We start from the raw sequence: 17103 nt of genomic DNA on the forward strand, positions 1-17103 counted from the left end.
TACCTCTAGTATAACTTCTTGAAATTTTAGTAGCATCCATCAATGAAACCATTGGACCTAGTGCTCCTTGTTTAGAAGGTTATTAATTATTGATTCAATTTATTTTTTTAACCTATTTCTCTTTGTGTAGGTTTTAGTAGATTATGTCTTTCAAGGAATTTATCTATTTCATCTAAGTTATCAAAGTTGTAATATCCTTTTATTATCCTTTTAATGTTCATGGGATCAGTAGTTATGACCCCTCTTTCATTTCTGATGTTAGTAATTTGTTTCTTGTCTCTTTTTCCTGATTAGTATAGCTAGAGGTTTATCAATTTTATTGATTTCAGAACGAGCTTTTGATTTCATTGATTTTATCTACTGCTTTGATTGATTTCTGTTCTAATTTTTGTTACTTCTTTTCTTCTGCTTATTTTATATTTAATTTACTCTTTTATCTCTGGTTTCCTAAGGTAGAAGCTCAGAGTATTAATTTTATATCTTTGTTCTTTTCATATATATGTATTCAGTGATATAAATTTTCCTCTAAGCACTGCTTTTGCTGCATCCCACAAATTTTGAGTTGTATTTTTATTTTTATATAATTCAAAATATTTTAAAATTTTTCTTGAGTCTTTTTATTTGACCCAGGTGTTGTTTAGAAGTGTGTTGTTTAACCTAAAAATGTTTTGGAATTTTCCAATTTTCTGTTATTTATTTCTACTTCAATTCTATTACGTATTAAAATATACTTTGAATTCAATTCTTTTAAACTTGTTCAGATATGTTTATGGCCCAGGACATGGGACCATCTTGGTAAATGTTCCATGTGAGCTTGAGAAGACAGTGTATTCAGCTGTTGTTGGGCATAGTAGTCTACACCTGTCAATTATATCTGGTTGATTGATGGTGTTATTCAATTCAACTGTATCCTTAACAACTTTCTGTCTGCTGGGCATGTCGATTACTAATAGAGGTATTGAAGGCTCCAACGATAATAGAATTATAGTTGTATCAGTTTTTGGCTGACATATTTTCATGCTCTATTGTTAGGCACATACACTTTTTTTTTAAAATTTTTTTTTTCAATATATGAAGTTTATTGTCAAATTGGTTTCCATACACACCCAGTGCTCATCCCAAAAGGTGCCCTCCTCAATACCCATCACCCACCCTCCCCTCCCTCCCACCCCCCATCAACCAGGAACATACACTTTTAATATTGTTATATCTTCTTGGAGATTGATCCCTTTATCACTTTGGGATACCCATCTTAATCTCTCAAATTATTCCTTGCTCTGAAAGATGCTCAACATCGCTCCTTATCAGGGAAATACAAATCAAAACCACACTCAGATATCACCTCACGCCAGCCAGAGTGGCCAAAATGAACAAATCAGGAGACTATAGATGCTGAAGAGGATGTGGAGAAACGGGAACCCTCTTGCACTGTTGGTGGGAATGCAAATTGGTGCAGCCACTCTGGAAAGCAGTGTGGAGGTTCCTCAGAAAATTAAAAATAGACCTACCCTATGACCCAGCAATGGCACTGCTAGGAATTTACCCAACGGATACAGGAGTACTGATGCATAGGGGCACTTGTACCCCAGTGTTTATAGCAGCACTCTCAACAATAGCCAAATTATGGAAAGAGCCTAAATGTCCATCAACTGATGAATGGATAAAGAAATTGTGGTTTATATACACAATGGAGTACTACAGGGCAATGAGAAAGAATGAAATATGGCCCTTTGTAGCAACGTGGATGGAACTGGAGAGTGTGATGCTAAGTGAAATAAGTCATACAGAGAAAGACAGATACCATATGGTTTCACTCTTATGTGGATCCTGAGAAACTTAACAGAAACCCATGGAGGAGGGGAAGAAAAAAAAAAAAGAGGTTAGAGTGGGAGAGAGCCAAAGCATAAGAGACTCTTAAAAACTGAGAACAAACTGAGGGTTGATGGGGGTGGGAGGGAGGGGAGGATGGGTGATGGGTATTGAGGAGGGCACCTTTTGGGATGAGCACTGGGTGTTGTATGGAAACCAATTTGACAATAAATTTCATATATTGAAAAAAAAAAGAAATTTGCTCTGTCTGAAATTAATATAGGCATTCTGGTTTTCTTTACGTTAATGTTAGCATGATATATATTTCTACATCCATTTACTTTTAATCTTTCTATACCTTTATACTGAGAGTGGATTTCTTGTAGACAACATATAGTCTTATTTTTGCAACCATGCTGATAGTTTCTGCTGAACCCTGCAGGTGGGCAAGGGTGAGAAAAAATTTCTCAAAACTTTCTTATCATTAATAAGTTGCTTTTTTTGTGTGTCAGTATTCACTTAATTGTTGTAAACCTTTGACTATTTTTCAGAGTCCTGACAACATTGATTAAGACAGTCTTTGCTTGCTTTTGCAAAGTTTGTGTAAAGGGATGAAACATTGGAACTATCTACTCTGCTATTTTTATGGACATCTGTCAGATATTTTAATGTTTTATTTGGCTTTCCAGTGAACCAACTTCTTTTAAATTAATTCTTATATTTTTCTCTAATTTATTAATTTATAATTTTATACTTAATAACTTAATTCTTATTTTATTTTATTATTTTTTCTCTATAATTTAGACTTGAATGTTTAATGAATTAATTTTTTTCTTTAAAACAAAGTTGCTCAATGCTGTGAATTTTATATGAGCCTAAAGTTAGCTGGATATCTTAGGTTATTAAACAGAATAGCCTCATTATTATTTTTCTTAAAACAGTCTGTAATAGTAGTTTTTATTCTCCATTTAATCTAAGAATTATTCTTTAAAGTATTATCATAAAATTTCTGAGAGATTTGTTTTATTACCAGGATCTTTTGTTGTTTATTTCTATGTACTGCATTGCACCTGGCTCTATTTTTTAAAAATATTTCAGTGCCATAAATATAAAGATTCGTGAGTACCTTATATTTACTGTAGATTGCACTGTTTATCAAAATAAAATGCCAGTTTAAATCCCAGTGGTTTTTGTTTTCATTTCTAATTTGTCTGTCATTAATGTTGTTAGTCCTTTTATTTTGTTTGTCTTTGCCTGGTATATCTCATCTTTTTACTTTCAAAAGTTATGTCTTTAGGGATGTCTCTAGCAAACATAAATTAGTTGACTTCTTTTTTAAACTTAACCTGATAATGTTTGTCTTTTTTTAAAATATAATTTATTATCAAATTGGCTTACATACAACACCCAGTGCTCATCCCAACAAGTACCCTCCTCAATGCCCATCACTCACTTTCCCCACTCCCCTACCTCCCATCAACCCTCAGTTTGTTTTCTGTATTTAAGAGTCTCTTATGGATTGCCTCCCTCCCTCTCTGTTTTTAACTATTTTTCCCCCATCCCTTCCCCCATGGTCTTCTGTTAAGTTTCTCAAGGTCCACATATGAGTGAAAACATATGATATCTGTCTTTCTCTGACTGACTTATTCACTCAGCATAATACCCTCCAGTTTCATCCACATTGCTGCAAAAGGCATGATTTTATTCTTTCTCATTGCTAAGTAGTATTCTACTGTATATATAAATCACGTCTTCTTCATCCATTCATCAGTTGATGGACATTTAGGCTCTTTCCATAATTTGGCTATTGTTGAAAGTGCTGCTATAAACATAGGGGTACATGTACCCCTATGAATCAGCACTCCTGTATCCCTTGGGTAAATTCCTAGCAGTGATATTCCTGGGTCATAGGGTAGTTCTATTTTTAATTTTTTGAGGTACCTCCACACTGTTTTCCACAGGGGCTTCACAAGTTTGCATTCCCACCAACAGTGCAAGAGGGTTCCCATTTCTCCACATCCTCACCAGCATCTATAGTTTCCTTATTTGTTCATTTTAGCCACTCTGACCAGCATGAGGTGGGATCTCAGTGTGGCTTTGATTTGTATTTCCCTGATGATGAGTGACATTGAGCATCTTTTCATGTGTCTGTCGGCCATCTGGATGTCTTCTTTGGAAAAGTGTCTATTCATGTCTTCTGCTCATTTCTTCACTGGATTATTTGTTTTTCACGTATGGAGTTTGGTGAGTTCTTTATAGATTTTGTATACTAGTCCTTTATTTGATATGTCATTTGCAAATACCTTTTCCCATTCCGCCGGTTGCCTTTTAGTTTTGTTGATTATTTCCTTTGCAAGTGCAGAAGCTTTTTATCTTGATGAGGTCCCAATAGTTCATTTTTGCTTTTAATTTCCTTGTCTTTGGAGATGTGTCAAGTAAGAACTTGCTGTGGCTGAGGTCAAAGAGATTGTTGCCTGCTTTCTCCTCTAGGGTTTTGATGGTTTCCTGTCTCACATTTAGGTCTTTCATCAATTTTGAGTTTATTTTTGTGGATGATATGAGAAAGTGGTCTAGTTTCATTCTTCTGCATGTTGGTGTCCAGTTCTCCCAGCACCATTTGTTAAAGAGACTATCTTTTCTCCATTGGCTACTTTTTCCTGCTTTGTCAAAGATTAGTTGGCCATACATTTGTGGGCCCAATTCTGCATTCTCTATTCTATTCCATTGGTCTCTGTGTCTGTTTTTGTGCCAATACCATGCTGTCTTGATGATTACAGCTTTGTAGTGGAGGCTAAAGTCTGGGATTGTGATGCCTCCCACTTTGGTTTTCTTCTTCAGTATTACTTTGTCTATTCGGGGTCTTTTGTGGTTCTATACACAGTTTAGGATTATTTGTTCTAGCTTTGAGAAGAATGCTGGTGCAATTTTGATTGGGATTGCATTGAATGTGTAGATTGCTTTGGGTAGTATTGACATTTTAGCAGTATTTATTCTTCCAATCTATGAACATGGAATGTTTTTCCATTTCTTTGTGTCTTCTTCAATTTCCTTCATAAGCTTTCTATAGTTTTCAGCATACAGATCTTTTGTATATTTGGTTAGGTTTGTTCCTAGGTATTTTATGATTCTTGGTGCAATTGTGAATGGGATCAGTTTCTTTATTTGTCTTTCTATTGCTTCATTATTAGTGTATAAGAATGCAACTGATTTCTGTACATTAATTTTGTATCCTGTGACTTTGCTGAATTCATTTATCAGTTCTAGCAGACTTTTGGTGGAGTCTATTGGGTTTTCCATATATACTATCATGTCATTTGCGAAAAGTGAAAGCTTGACTTCATCTTTGCCAATTTTGATGCCTTTGATTTCCTTTTGTTGTCTGACTGCTGATTCTAGAACTTCCAACACTATGTTAAACAACAGCGTGAGAGTGGACATCCCTGTCATGTTCCTAATCTCAGGGGGAAAGCTTTCAGGTTTTCCCCATTGAGGATGATGTTAGCTGTGGGCTTTTCATAAGTGGCTTTTATGATGTTTAAGTATGTTCCTTCTATCCCAAATTTCTTGAGGGTTTTTATTAAGAAACTATGCCATATTTTGTCAAATACATTTTCTGCATCTATTGACAGGATCATATGGTTCTTATTCTTTCTTTTAAAAATGTGATGTATCACATTGATTTATTTGTGAATATTGAACCAGCCCTGCAGCCCAGGCATGAATCCCACTTGATCATGATGAATAATTCTTTTTATATGTTGTTCAATTTGATTTGCTAGTATCTTGTTGAGAATTTTTGCATCCATGTTCATCAGGGATATTGGCCTGTAGTTCTCCTTTTTTGTGGGGGTCTCTGTCTGGCTTGGGAATAAAGTAATGCTGGCTTCATAGAATGATTACAGAAGTTTTCCTTCCATTTCTATTTTTTGAAACAGCTTGAGAAGGATAGGTATTAACTCTGCTTTAAATATATGGTAGAATTCCCCAGGGAAGCCATCTGGTCCAGGACTCTTATTTGTTGGGAGATTTTTGATAACTGATTCAATTTCTTTACTAGTTATGGCTCTGTTCAAATTTTCTATTTCTTCCCATTTGAGTTTTGGTAATGTGTGGGTGCTTAGGAATTTTTCCATTTCTTCCAGGTTGTCCAGTTTGTTGGCGTATGATTTTTCATAGTATTCTCTGAAAATTGCTTATATTTCTGAAGGATTGGTTGTAATAAATCCATTTTCATTCATGATTTTATCTACTTGGGTCCTCTGTCTTTTCTTTTTGAGAAACCTGGATAGAGGTTTATCAATTTTATTTTTTCAAAAAACCAACTCTTAGTTTCATTGATCTGTTCTAGTGGGGTTTTTTTTTTGTTTTTTTTTTTTGTTTGTTTGTTTGTTTTATTTTTTTACTCTATAGTGTTTATTTCTGCTCTGATCTTTATTATTTATCTTCTTCTTCTGAGTTTGGGGTTTCTTTGCTGTTCTGCTTCTAGTTCCTTTAGGTGTGCTGTTAGATTTTGTATTTGGGATTTTTCTTGTTTTTTGAGGTAGGGCTGGATTGCAATGTATTTTCCTCTTAGGAATGCCTTTGCTCCATCCCAAAGGGTTTGGATTGTTGTGTTTTCCTTTTCATTTGTTTCTATATATTTTTTAATTTCTTCTTTAATTGCCTGATTGACCCATTTGTTCTTTAGTAGGATGTTCTTTAACCTCCATGCATTTGGAGGTTTTCCAAATTTTTCCTGTGGTTGATTTCAAGTTTCATAGCATTGTGGTCTAAAAGTGTGCATGGTATGATCTCAATTCTTTTATACTTATTGAGGGCTGTTTTGTGACCCAGTATGTGATCTATCTTGGAGAATGTTCCATGTGCACTCGAGAAGAATGTATGTTCTGCTGCTTTAGGATGAAAAGTTCTAAACATGTGTCAAGTCCATCTGTTCCAGTGTTTCATTCAGGGCCATTGTTTCTTTATATATTTTCTGTCTAGGTGATCTGTACATTGTTGTAAGTAGAGTATTAAAGTCCCCTGCAATTACCAGATTTTTACCAATAAGACTGCTTATGTTTGTGAATGTTTTATATATTTGGGTGCTCTCGAATTCAGTGCATAGACATTTATAATTGTTAGCTCTACTTGATGGATAGATCCCATAATTATTATATAATGCCCTTCTTCATCTCTTGTTGCAGACTTTAGTTTAAAATTTAGTTTCTCTGATATAAGTATGGCTACTCCAGCTTTCTTTTGACTTCCAGTAGCATGTTATATGGTTCTCTATCCCCTCACTTTCAATCTGAAGGTGTCCTCAGGTCTAAAATGGGTCTCTTGTAGACAGCAAATAGATGGAGTCTTGGCTTTTTTATCCATTCTGACACCCTATGCCATTTTGTTGGAGCATTTAGTTCACTTACATTCAGTGTTGTTGTTGAAGGATATAGGTTTAGAGTCATTGTGTTATCTGTAGGTTTAATGCTTGTAGTGATATCTCTTGTCCTTTGTGGTCCTTGCAACATTTCACTCACAGAGTCTCTCTTAGGATCTCTGGTAGGGCTGGTTTAGTGGTGATGAATTCCTTCAGTTTTTGTTTGTTTGGGAAAACCTTTATCTTTATCTCTCCTTCTATTCTGAATGACAGGCTTGCTGAATAAAGGATTCTTGACTGCATATTTTTCCTGTTCATCACATTGAAAATTTCCTGCCACTCCTTTCTGGACTGCCAAGTTTCAGTAGATAGGTCTGCTACTACCCTTATGTGTCTACCCTAGTATGTTAAGGCCCATTTATCCCTAGCTGCTTTCAGAATTCTCTCTTTATCTTTGTATTTTGTCAGTTTCACCATGGTATGTCATGCAGAAGATCGATTCAGTTACATCTGAAGGGAGTTCTCTGTGCTTCCCGGATTTCAATGTTTGTTTCCTTCTCCAGATTGGAGAAGTTCTCAGCTATGATTTGTTCAAGCACACCTTCAGACCCTTTCTTTCTTCTTCTGGAATTCCTATGACATGGATATTGTTCCATTTCATTGAATCAATTCTCTAATTCTCCCCTCATGATCCAGAATTTTTTTATCTCTTTTTCTAAGTTTCTTCTTTTTACATAATTTTGTCTTCTGTTTCATCTATTCTCCCCTCTGCCCCTTCAATCCTTGCTGTGACCTCCTCTATTTTATTTTGCACCTCATTTATAGCATTTTTAAATTCATCATTACTATTTTTATAGTTTCTTGGTCTCTGCAGCAATAGATTTTCTGCTGTCTTCTATGCTTTTTTTCAAGCCCCGCAATTAATCTTATGACTATTATTCTAAATTCTTGTTCAGTTATATTGTTTAAATATGTTTTGATCAATTCCTTAGCTGTCATTTCTTCCTGGAATTTCTTTTGAGGAGAATTCCTCTGTTTTGTCATTTCGGTTAGTTTTCTGTCCCTCATGTGTTTTAAAAGCTTGTTATATGCTCTTCACCTGCAAGCACTACTATATTAAAGAGGGGTCATACACTGTCCAGGGCATATCCCTTCAGAAGACATCTTTTAGAGAGTGTTACTTGCTCTCTGTTGTTGTGCCTTTGGTTATTTATCTCCCTTCTCCTAGTGATGTTTTGAACCCTCCACCAGGTGTGCTTTGATTATTCGTTGAAGTAGCCCTGGAAAGGAAAACAAACAAACAAACAAACATAAAACAAAACAAAAGCATGTAAACACACAAACAAACAAAAAACGCAGAAACAAAAAACCAGAAACACCAGCTGCAAGTAAACAACAGGGTAGAGGAGGTGCTGCTAGAAGAGGCCTTATCCCATACAAAGAGAGAAATGACAGGGGCGGGGGCAGGAAAAGAAAGAATAAAAACTGACCAGAGAAACTATACAGTATAATCCAGAGAGAGAGAAAGGAAAATAAAGAAGAAGGCGGGGAAAAAGAAAAAGAAAAGAAAGTTATCCAGACAGAGAAACCATATGGCTTAATCCAGAAAGAAAGAAAGGAAAATTAAGAAGGAGGCAAGGAAAAAGAAAAGAAGATAAAGTTGTCCAGACAGAGAAACTATACTTATGGCTTAATCCAGAGAGAGAGTGAAAGGAGAATAAAGAAGGAGGTATGGACCATGTATCAAGAGAATGGATTAAATATGTGTGCTTAAACAAACCAACAACCAGTGTAACCAGACTAGAGGAGGGAAGAGACAAGAAGGAGAAAAGGAAAGAAGAATGTATCTATATAATAAAAATTGTTGGAGAGTTAAACCAGGCAATGCAACAGTGCTGATCTGGAGGAGGGACCGTCTGGTTAATCAATGTCTATCCCTCTCCAGTAGAGAGCAGTTACCAGGCGAAGAGGGGCATGGTTTGGTGTAGACAGTCCCGCCTCCACTGTGGGCCCTGCTGTCTGATCCCTGAGACCCCACCTTGGTGGTGGTGGGGAGAGAAATGGTAACCCCTAGTCTCTTCTCCATGGAGCCAGTGCCCAGACCACTCTGTTTGAGCCATCCTCACTGTGCTGTGGGTGCAAATGAGGCAGTTTGTTCCACTCAGCCGATTCCCGTGCCCTGGAGCTTGGCTGGGGTTTAAACTCTTGCTCTGCATGCACTGGTACTGGGGAAGTGCTGCTCCATGCTGCCTAGTATGTGGTCCCTGGCTGGCAGATGCATGCAGGCTTTGTCCTGTCCCATAGCACTCCAGGGAGGGGATCACTTTCTCCCACTGCGGACTGCACCTCTGACCTAGCCACTGAGCCCAGGGCTGGCTCCCCTCCTCCCCAGGTTCATGATCCAGGCAGCTGGCTCCAGTCCAGAGAAATCCCTCAGTTAGAGATTGGATCTTTCCCTGTCAGGGTCAGTGTTTTTTTCTCTTGTCCAGATACAGTCCTATGCTTCACCAGCTGCTCATTCTCTTCCCTTTGTCTCTCCACAGAAGGGTTCCCTCCCCTCCATTTGTTTTATCTCTCCCAGTTCACAATCACACACATATGACCTGTCAGTTTGTCCCAGTGGGTCCCTGGAAGCACGACTGTCTCTTTTCCTCCTGGACTCTTGGGATTCAAAGGCCTTTGGTTTCAACACTTCTTTGTTTGAGAGAAGAGGGAAGTTCAGATCCCCCTACTTCTCTGCCATGTTGGCCCCTCCTCCTTCCAATGTTTGTCTTTTAATTGAGAAAACTAACTCATCCACTTTTTTGTGTGTTAACTGGTATTTAATCGTATTCCTATCATGTTTTGTTTTTTGTGTGTATCCTGATAAATATGCTCTATATTTCTTTTGTTTTCTTTTGCATTATCACATTTTCGTCACATTTTTTGCTGATATTTTAGAATTTGTTCATATTATTTTTAGTCTATTATATTTTTAAAACTTTTCCCATTATTTTGGTGCCAACTTTAAGAATGAAAGAATCTGTGAGATCCTCCTCCTATCCCTAAATGAAACAATTAGGTAAGCACATGGTCCCCTTCATCTTCCATATTTTGTTCAATCTGTATTATTGGTTACAGACATTCTAATGTTTACATTATGAATATTGTCTTTCAAGAATTTATTCTTGACATTTATATTAAGCTTCATGAGCATATTGCTAATAATAATTATTTAGGATAAACTAAGTTTTATTGGGTTTATTTCTCACATTTACCGCCCCCCCCCCCCCCATCACTCTCTTCTGGATGTGTTCCAATTAGGTTTCTATTTTTTCATTTTTATTTTTTTGAAATGTGAGGTCAACATAATATTCTGGACCTCTGGGAATATAAATGCATACCTTTGATAAATCTCTACAGTGTTTGAACAATGTTTAAATGTAAATGCCTTTAGCCTGGCCATGCTTTCTAGCTTATCACAATTTCCATGTGCTCCCTTCTGTCTACTTGATCTACCTACCTGCCCTGCCACTTTTGTTTATAAATTCTATATAAACTTTCTTAGACCACATGCAATTTTAAATATTCAAGTGTTTAAAATATGATTCCAGGCTCTCACACTCTTTTCTTTCCTGAACTTAGGCTTTGGAAGATCAGGTGTGGGAACTCTTGCAGGAAGCAGACAAGACAGCTGAAGAGAACAAGGATCAGAGTCAAGTCTATGATGCCATGGCCAACACCTTGGGTGAAGCATGGACAGCGCTTGTCTCTATGCTTGAAAAAAGAAGGGAGCTCCTCAGGTTGACCTCTGAATTTTTTGAAAATGCCTTGGAGGTTTGTGTTTTAAAAAACTACCTCTTCACTTCAGAGCTAATGGATAGCACTTCTGAAAATGTTCTATTTCCACAAACGGACATTGCAATCACTTTAAAAAATGGCAGAATGACTAAGTTATATATAATGCATTTAATTTTTGATTGCCAAAGAATAAAGTTGTTAATATTTTAAATGTAGTCCTTCAAAAAAAACTTTTAACTATAACTATAAAATTAAGTAAAATATTAACTAAAAATGGAAACTCTTATTCATAAGTCAGTATAATTAGTAAATCAAACAATTATCCCTGATTACAGGATTATTGGGAAATGTTGGTATAACGTGTTCTTGTTGACTAAAAGATGGAGGATAGAGTTTCTTTGGCTATTTACCAAAAGGCAATTGCAGAATATTCTATGGAACATTTGACTTGTAAGCATAGTATTTTATAGAATGCTTTCTTAAGGCATATAGTTGAATTCCATAATTTGAACTTATTAAAAATTTAAGTAAAAGAAAAAGTCCTGGACCTAAGAAGGTCATTTCTTCCTGTGACTTTTCTTGAATTCTGAGATTTTTTTGCAGTTCCCAATTTCAAAATGTGAGACTCAAAGAACATTATCAAAAGAGCTGTTGTATTTGGTGTAAGACAGTTATTGGAAATTTCACTTTTAACTTCTCTGTCAAGTGGCAGTACATTCATTTTGATGTGAGAGCACTGCTTCATTATGATAAAGCACTAGCTTTGAAAAATATGACACTTCTGAACTGAAAATTCGGGTTTTAAATCCAAAATAATGAAGGAAGAAAGATTAGTAAGAGAACATAAAAATTGGGGTAGGCAATCTCATGCATCATGAACTTGTTTAAAAGTAAAAAGAAGGAGCAAAAACCTTATTGTAACTTTTAAGGTTTGTTTCCTACAGTTTGAATACAGAAGTCCAACTACAATTCATTTTATAGATCATCTTGAGAAAAAGTTTCACACATAGTTTTCTTTCCTAAACAGAAACCAGGTGAAATGCACCTCCAGGGGTCAAATTGTAGATACATCGGATTCATTCCATCTAAGTAAGTGGGGTATAGATGTCAACTGCCCTTGAAATTCAACTCATTTGAGCCCAGGAAATGATCTTCCTTCAAACATTAGGCCCAATATTTGTTTCTCACAAGGTAGTAGCATTAATGCTAGCTGATTTTCTCTGTGATGAGAAATTATTTCCAGATATTGCATGAAGTAAAAGGAAATACTAAGTCAACTCATAGTTCAACCCAGCACTCTGATTTCTACTGAAAAGATACTGTTTCTTGTATTATCCTGCTTCCAGTTTTGTGGGTCACTTCATACTAAGCTGAATGCAGACTCTTACATAATCTTTCCTGCCCCTTCTGTATGCTAAAACTATTGTCATTACTTATTTAAAAAAAAAAAAAAAGATGAGAATAAGGTCTTTGCAAAGTGTCCCACCATTGACACTTCTATCCCATGCAAGATGCAAAAAGAAAAGTGGGCAAAAGAAAATACCCATCAGGTAAAAAAAAAAGTTAACAGATCTTTAGAGAAAACTTTTCTGAGTAAAGCATTGTTTGTTTATTTATTTATTGTAATTTCAAATAACAGATGAAATATAGGTATAAGTTATACAGTGACTCCAAAACTTTTTAGTGTTCTAAAGAGAAAAACCAAATCACCTTCTAGAGTTGGGTTTGTTTGTTTATTTGTTTGTTTGTTTGTTTGTTTTGAAGCTTCTCTTCAAAGAATACCCTCAAGGGGCACGTGGATAGCTCAGTCAGTTCAGTGTCCCTCTTGATTTCAATTCATTATGAAATGAGCTCATGGGTCATGAGAAGGATCACAGAGCCTGCTTGAGATTCTCTCTCTCCCTCTCTCTCTGCCCCTCCCCTGCTCTCTCTCTCTCAAAATAAATAAATAAATAAATAAATAAACATTTTTTTAAAAAACCCAAAGAATACCCTTAACATAAGCTATTATAAATGGAATGAATTAGAGATGTAAATGATGTGTGGATAGGATCCTCTTATTGAATTATGATGCATAAAGTTCCATAAGAAATGGAATGACTTCTTATTGCATGGTTGATATTTATTACAGGACTGTTTCAGACGCACAGACTTGACCATTAGACAGGTTATTCTCTTATCAAACACCAAGCTAACTTTCAGAACATTGTCCATAAGTGGCAGTGGCTGGTATCACTAGATTGTTCTAACATGGTGGCGGAGGCCTTCTCCACATTTCCAAAGAGGGCATCCTCATTAGTCTGTCTTCATCATTCCATGCATTTATAACTGGATTTTATGTGGCTATTATAATAATCAAAATACAGCACATCTCGTTAACTGGATAGTTACATAAAAATATTAAAAATCATTAAATTCATAGATGATAATTTGGAGAAAACTTGAAAAAGAAGCATGTGATAAGCTTTTATGTCTTTTTTAAAAAATGTTTTATTTATTTTTTAGACAGAGAGAGACAGTGCGTGAGTGGGGTTGGGACAGAAAGAGAGAGGGAGACACAAAATCCAAGCAGGCTCCAGGCTCCAAGCTGTCAGCACAGAGCCCGACACAGGGCTTGAACTCACAAACTGTGAGATCATGACCTGAACTGAAGTCAGTTGCTTAACCAACTGAGCCACCCAGCTTTTGTATCTTTCTCACTGATACTTTACCTTTATGAATCAGTTCAATACCTAATCCACAGGTAAACAAGTTGATTGAAATATTCTTATAAACTATCATAATTACCTTTCAATCTGAGTGTTAAAACTATTATCCAGCTAGACTACCACTATGTCTACTACCATGGATATACTGTACTGGTAGAACCAAAGATGTTTTACCCTCTTCTAAAATTTGTTTCTAAGATTATTCCTCTGAGAATATTAACATCACTTCAGATACCTCCCCTTCATATTTCCTCCAAGGAGAAACAGAAAGACTGGTCATATTCGTCACCATTTAGGATGTAAAATTGCTTCTTGTTTTTTGAAACAGTGGAGAAGTTTTCCATTTTGCATTCTTGCTGTATCTAATTTCATTTTTATTTATACAAAGAATACATAAGATCATTGATAAAAATGCAAACAAAATTACAAAGTATAGATTTAGGAGGTAAAATGCATTCCCCCATCCTAAATCTCATTCCTTCTTATAAAGGCAATCCTTTGGTTTATATCTCTTCAAATCAGTTTTTGCACAAAAATATATATTTTTGTTTTGTATAAGAAATGGGATTAGACATTGATTCTCAGTCTTTTTGAAATGGGATTAGACTTGTGTTATTTTGAAAGTTACATTTTTTTGGTTCTAGGTCTAATCACAGAGGAAAACATTATATTTTAACTTTCTTAAATTATATTTACTTATAATTACATAGGCTACTGGTTTACCAAACTTTCATTGTTTTGTTTTTGTTGTTGTTAGCAAGCTTTCTGGTTATTCTTTGATGAACTGCTTTACATGTTGAAAAATGGCTGCTTAGACACAATAATTTTAGTTGAAAATTCCAATAGACATTTATCGGTAAACTAGTTAGATTATTTCAGCATATATGACATATTTCCAAGTATGAAAGGAATACAAAGGAAGGAGAAGAAAATTTTTACTTTGGCACTTTGTAAAGTGACAAGATGCAAACACACAGCCTCATACAAGCACCCTAAGCCAGCACGCACTCACACAAACACACACATCATTATACAAACACACACATTTACAGTCAACTAGGCCATGAATTAATGAAAAACTTGTACAAATAACCCAAAGTGGCACATTAATTTTTATTTTTTCAAATGTCTTTCCATTGTATTTCTGTTGTAGTTTGCTATTAAAATAGACCAAGCTGAAGATTTCCTCCGGAACACCCAGGAGTTTGAGAGTGCCGAGTCCTTAAAATCTCTTCTGCAGCTTCATGAAAATCATACCAAAGGCAAGAAATATGTTTATTCCTTACCTAACCTTTTAGAGGTTTTACAATGTGTTCACATGAGAATGCTCACGCGTGACATCGTATTTTAAATTTGTCTGTTTATACCTCAAACTGTTCCAAGAGAGGTTAAATAAAGCTTTATTTTTGGTCATCTGTTTCAGAAAAGACATAGTTGTAAATGATTCTAAGGGGATGTTAGAGGAATAGCCTCCAAAGATTTGGTTATTCAACCTGCCACATTTTATCTCCTGAGATCAGAGGCCATTTCTACCTTGTTCAGCCTTGTATCCTCAGCATCTAGCACAGTGCTGGCACATGGTGGATCCTCATGAAATATTTCTTGATTGAATAAATGGTTGAATTCAGTGAATGTTCCTTCTCAGGGTCAGGAAATGAAGAGCAGTCTTCAAATAATAGCTTTGGATAAGGAAAATACCGTTTTCACTGTTACACTTATTGTTTAAAAAGAGAGTAGAGGAAGTCTGCAATTTGGTTGGGGCATGTATACATTTATTGGTGAGTAACCTCTGTGCTTCCCGTGGGTCCCTGTTATACCACCCAGCACACTGTGTAATAACAATTTATTTCCATATTTGTCTCCATCACCAGATTGTGAGACTCTGGAGGGTAGGTATTAGTACATCCCTGAGTCTCTACGATGTAGAATAGCATCCAACCCAAAGTATGTTTATTGAGTGTCATTTGTATTTAATTCCAGTGTAAGACACAACACAATGATACAAACCTGAGGAATAAACAAGGCACTACATTAAGGAAGAGACAGTTGGTTCTAAGCTCTGAAAGATCACAACTAAGCCCTCCACTTTTCCAGTGGTCTTCTTACAATGAACATAATACCTAAGAATATTCCTCACAGTAGCAATTGTATTATTATTTCCTTGTTCTTAAGTGTTTTATATATATTTTAAATGTGGCTGACATATAGGTTCATTAGGGTCCATTATACTATTTTCTTTACTTTTGTATATATTTGAAAGTGCCCACTGAATGAGTTTAGGAAACACCATCCTGCTGCGGAACATTTGGAATATTTTAAAATCTTTTAGGAAGAAATATCACTCACGATCTCGATGCCAAGACTGTAACTTTGATACTTCTTAGAAATTACCCATTTGGAAAGATTATTTAGCAAGTTATAAAGTCACTTAAGCTATGTACATCTCTATTTATCCATCTTGAATTTATTATATATACTTACGAATGGCAAACTGTACAGGTATTTGTATAAAATCTACTTTAATATTAACTTGCTTAGATATAATGACAATCAAAATAAATAATAAAAAGCTATTAAATATCTACTTGCCTCACATCACAAGGCATTATCTCAGAAATGGGGATTTTATGTATGCAAAAATGCAGTCTTTAAAATTAATACACCATAGGGATTTTGTATTTCTTGACGCTCATGATATTCTATCTAGTTTACCCTTGAGGAGAAATACATTACTTTGTATGATCAACTGGTGGAATAAATAGCTAGGAAAGCATGAACAATAAATAGTTAAGATGGAAGAAACCAACAGAGGAAGAACCAAAGGAACTGACAGAGGAAACTGAGGGAAGAATTGATCCACTTTAATGGGTAGCAGTAACAGACTGATTGTAGTCTAGGTACAGTTTACAAGTTATCTTTGGCCAGAGACTCCATTCCTGGTGGTACTATAGTAGTAGTTACACTATTTTGACAGATGTTGAAACAGAAAACCAGAAAAAGATTGCAAATGGAAATTTTGGATTATTATATGCATTCTGTAGGAACCAGAACAGTTTGGCATGATCCACTGTCAGTGTGCAATACCCTAGCACTTAGAGCTATACTTCTCTCTCTCATTGGAAAAGTCTAGTGTGTAGGAGCTAGTTATGGAAGGGAAGAAAATAAATACTATGTGGAAACCCTGCCACTTATCCATATTTCGTGTGTGTGTGTGTGTGTGTGTGTGTGTAACTTTTCACAATATCATAACAAACTCTTCAATGCAAAGGAAATACATATACATATAAATGGAGAAGCAAAAAGTAAATAAATAAATGGAGAAGCAGTCATACTGATTATCACATAGGCTATACAAATTAAAATTCTTCAGTTTGATACACAAGGCCCTCTATAACCTGTCTTCACCTCATTTGCAAGTTCTTTTTTTTCACTTCTATAAAAGAACCT

The 17103-nt window shown here is 35.6% G+C and overlaps 1 protein-coding gene across 7 annotated transcripts in view; it reads left to right on the forward strand.

Moving 5' to 3' along the window:
* Positions 1-17103, forward strand: part of CCDC141 (coiled-coil domain containing 141) — a 205257-nt gene that overhangs the window by 44305 nt on the left and 143849 nt on the right. For all 7 annotated transcript variants that reach the window (XM_019460899.2, XM_019460909.2, XM_019460917.2 and 4 more), the window contains exons 3-4: positions 10793-10984; positions 14810-14918. In XM_019460899.2, the coding sequence (XP_019316444.1) occupies positions 10793-10984; positions 14810-14918 (301 nt within the window). The remainder of the gene's footprint in view (positions 1-10792; positions 10985-14809; positions 14919-17103) is intronic.

Source organism: Panthera pardus, unplaced genomic scaffold (assembly GCF_024362965.1).
Source record: "Panthera pardus isolate Hobbes unplaced genomic scaffold, ASM2436296v1 HiC_scaffold_10, whole genome shotgun sequence".
Lineage (NCBI taxonomy): Eukaryota > Metazoa > Chordata > Mammalia > Carnivora > Felidae > Panthera > Panthera pardus.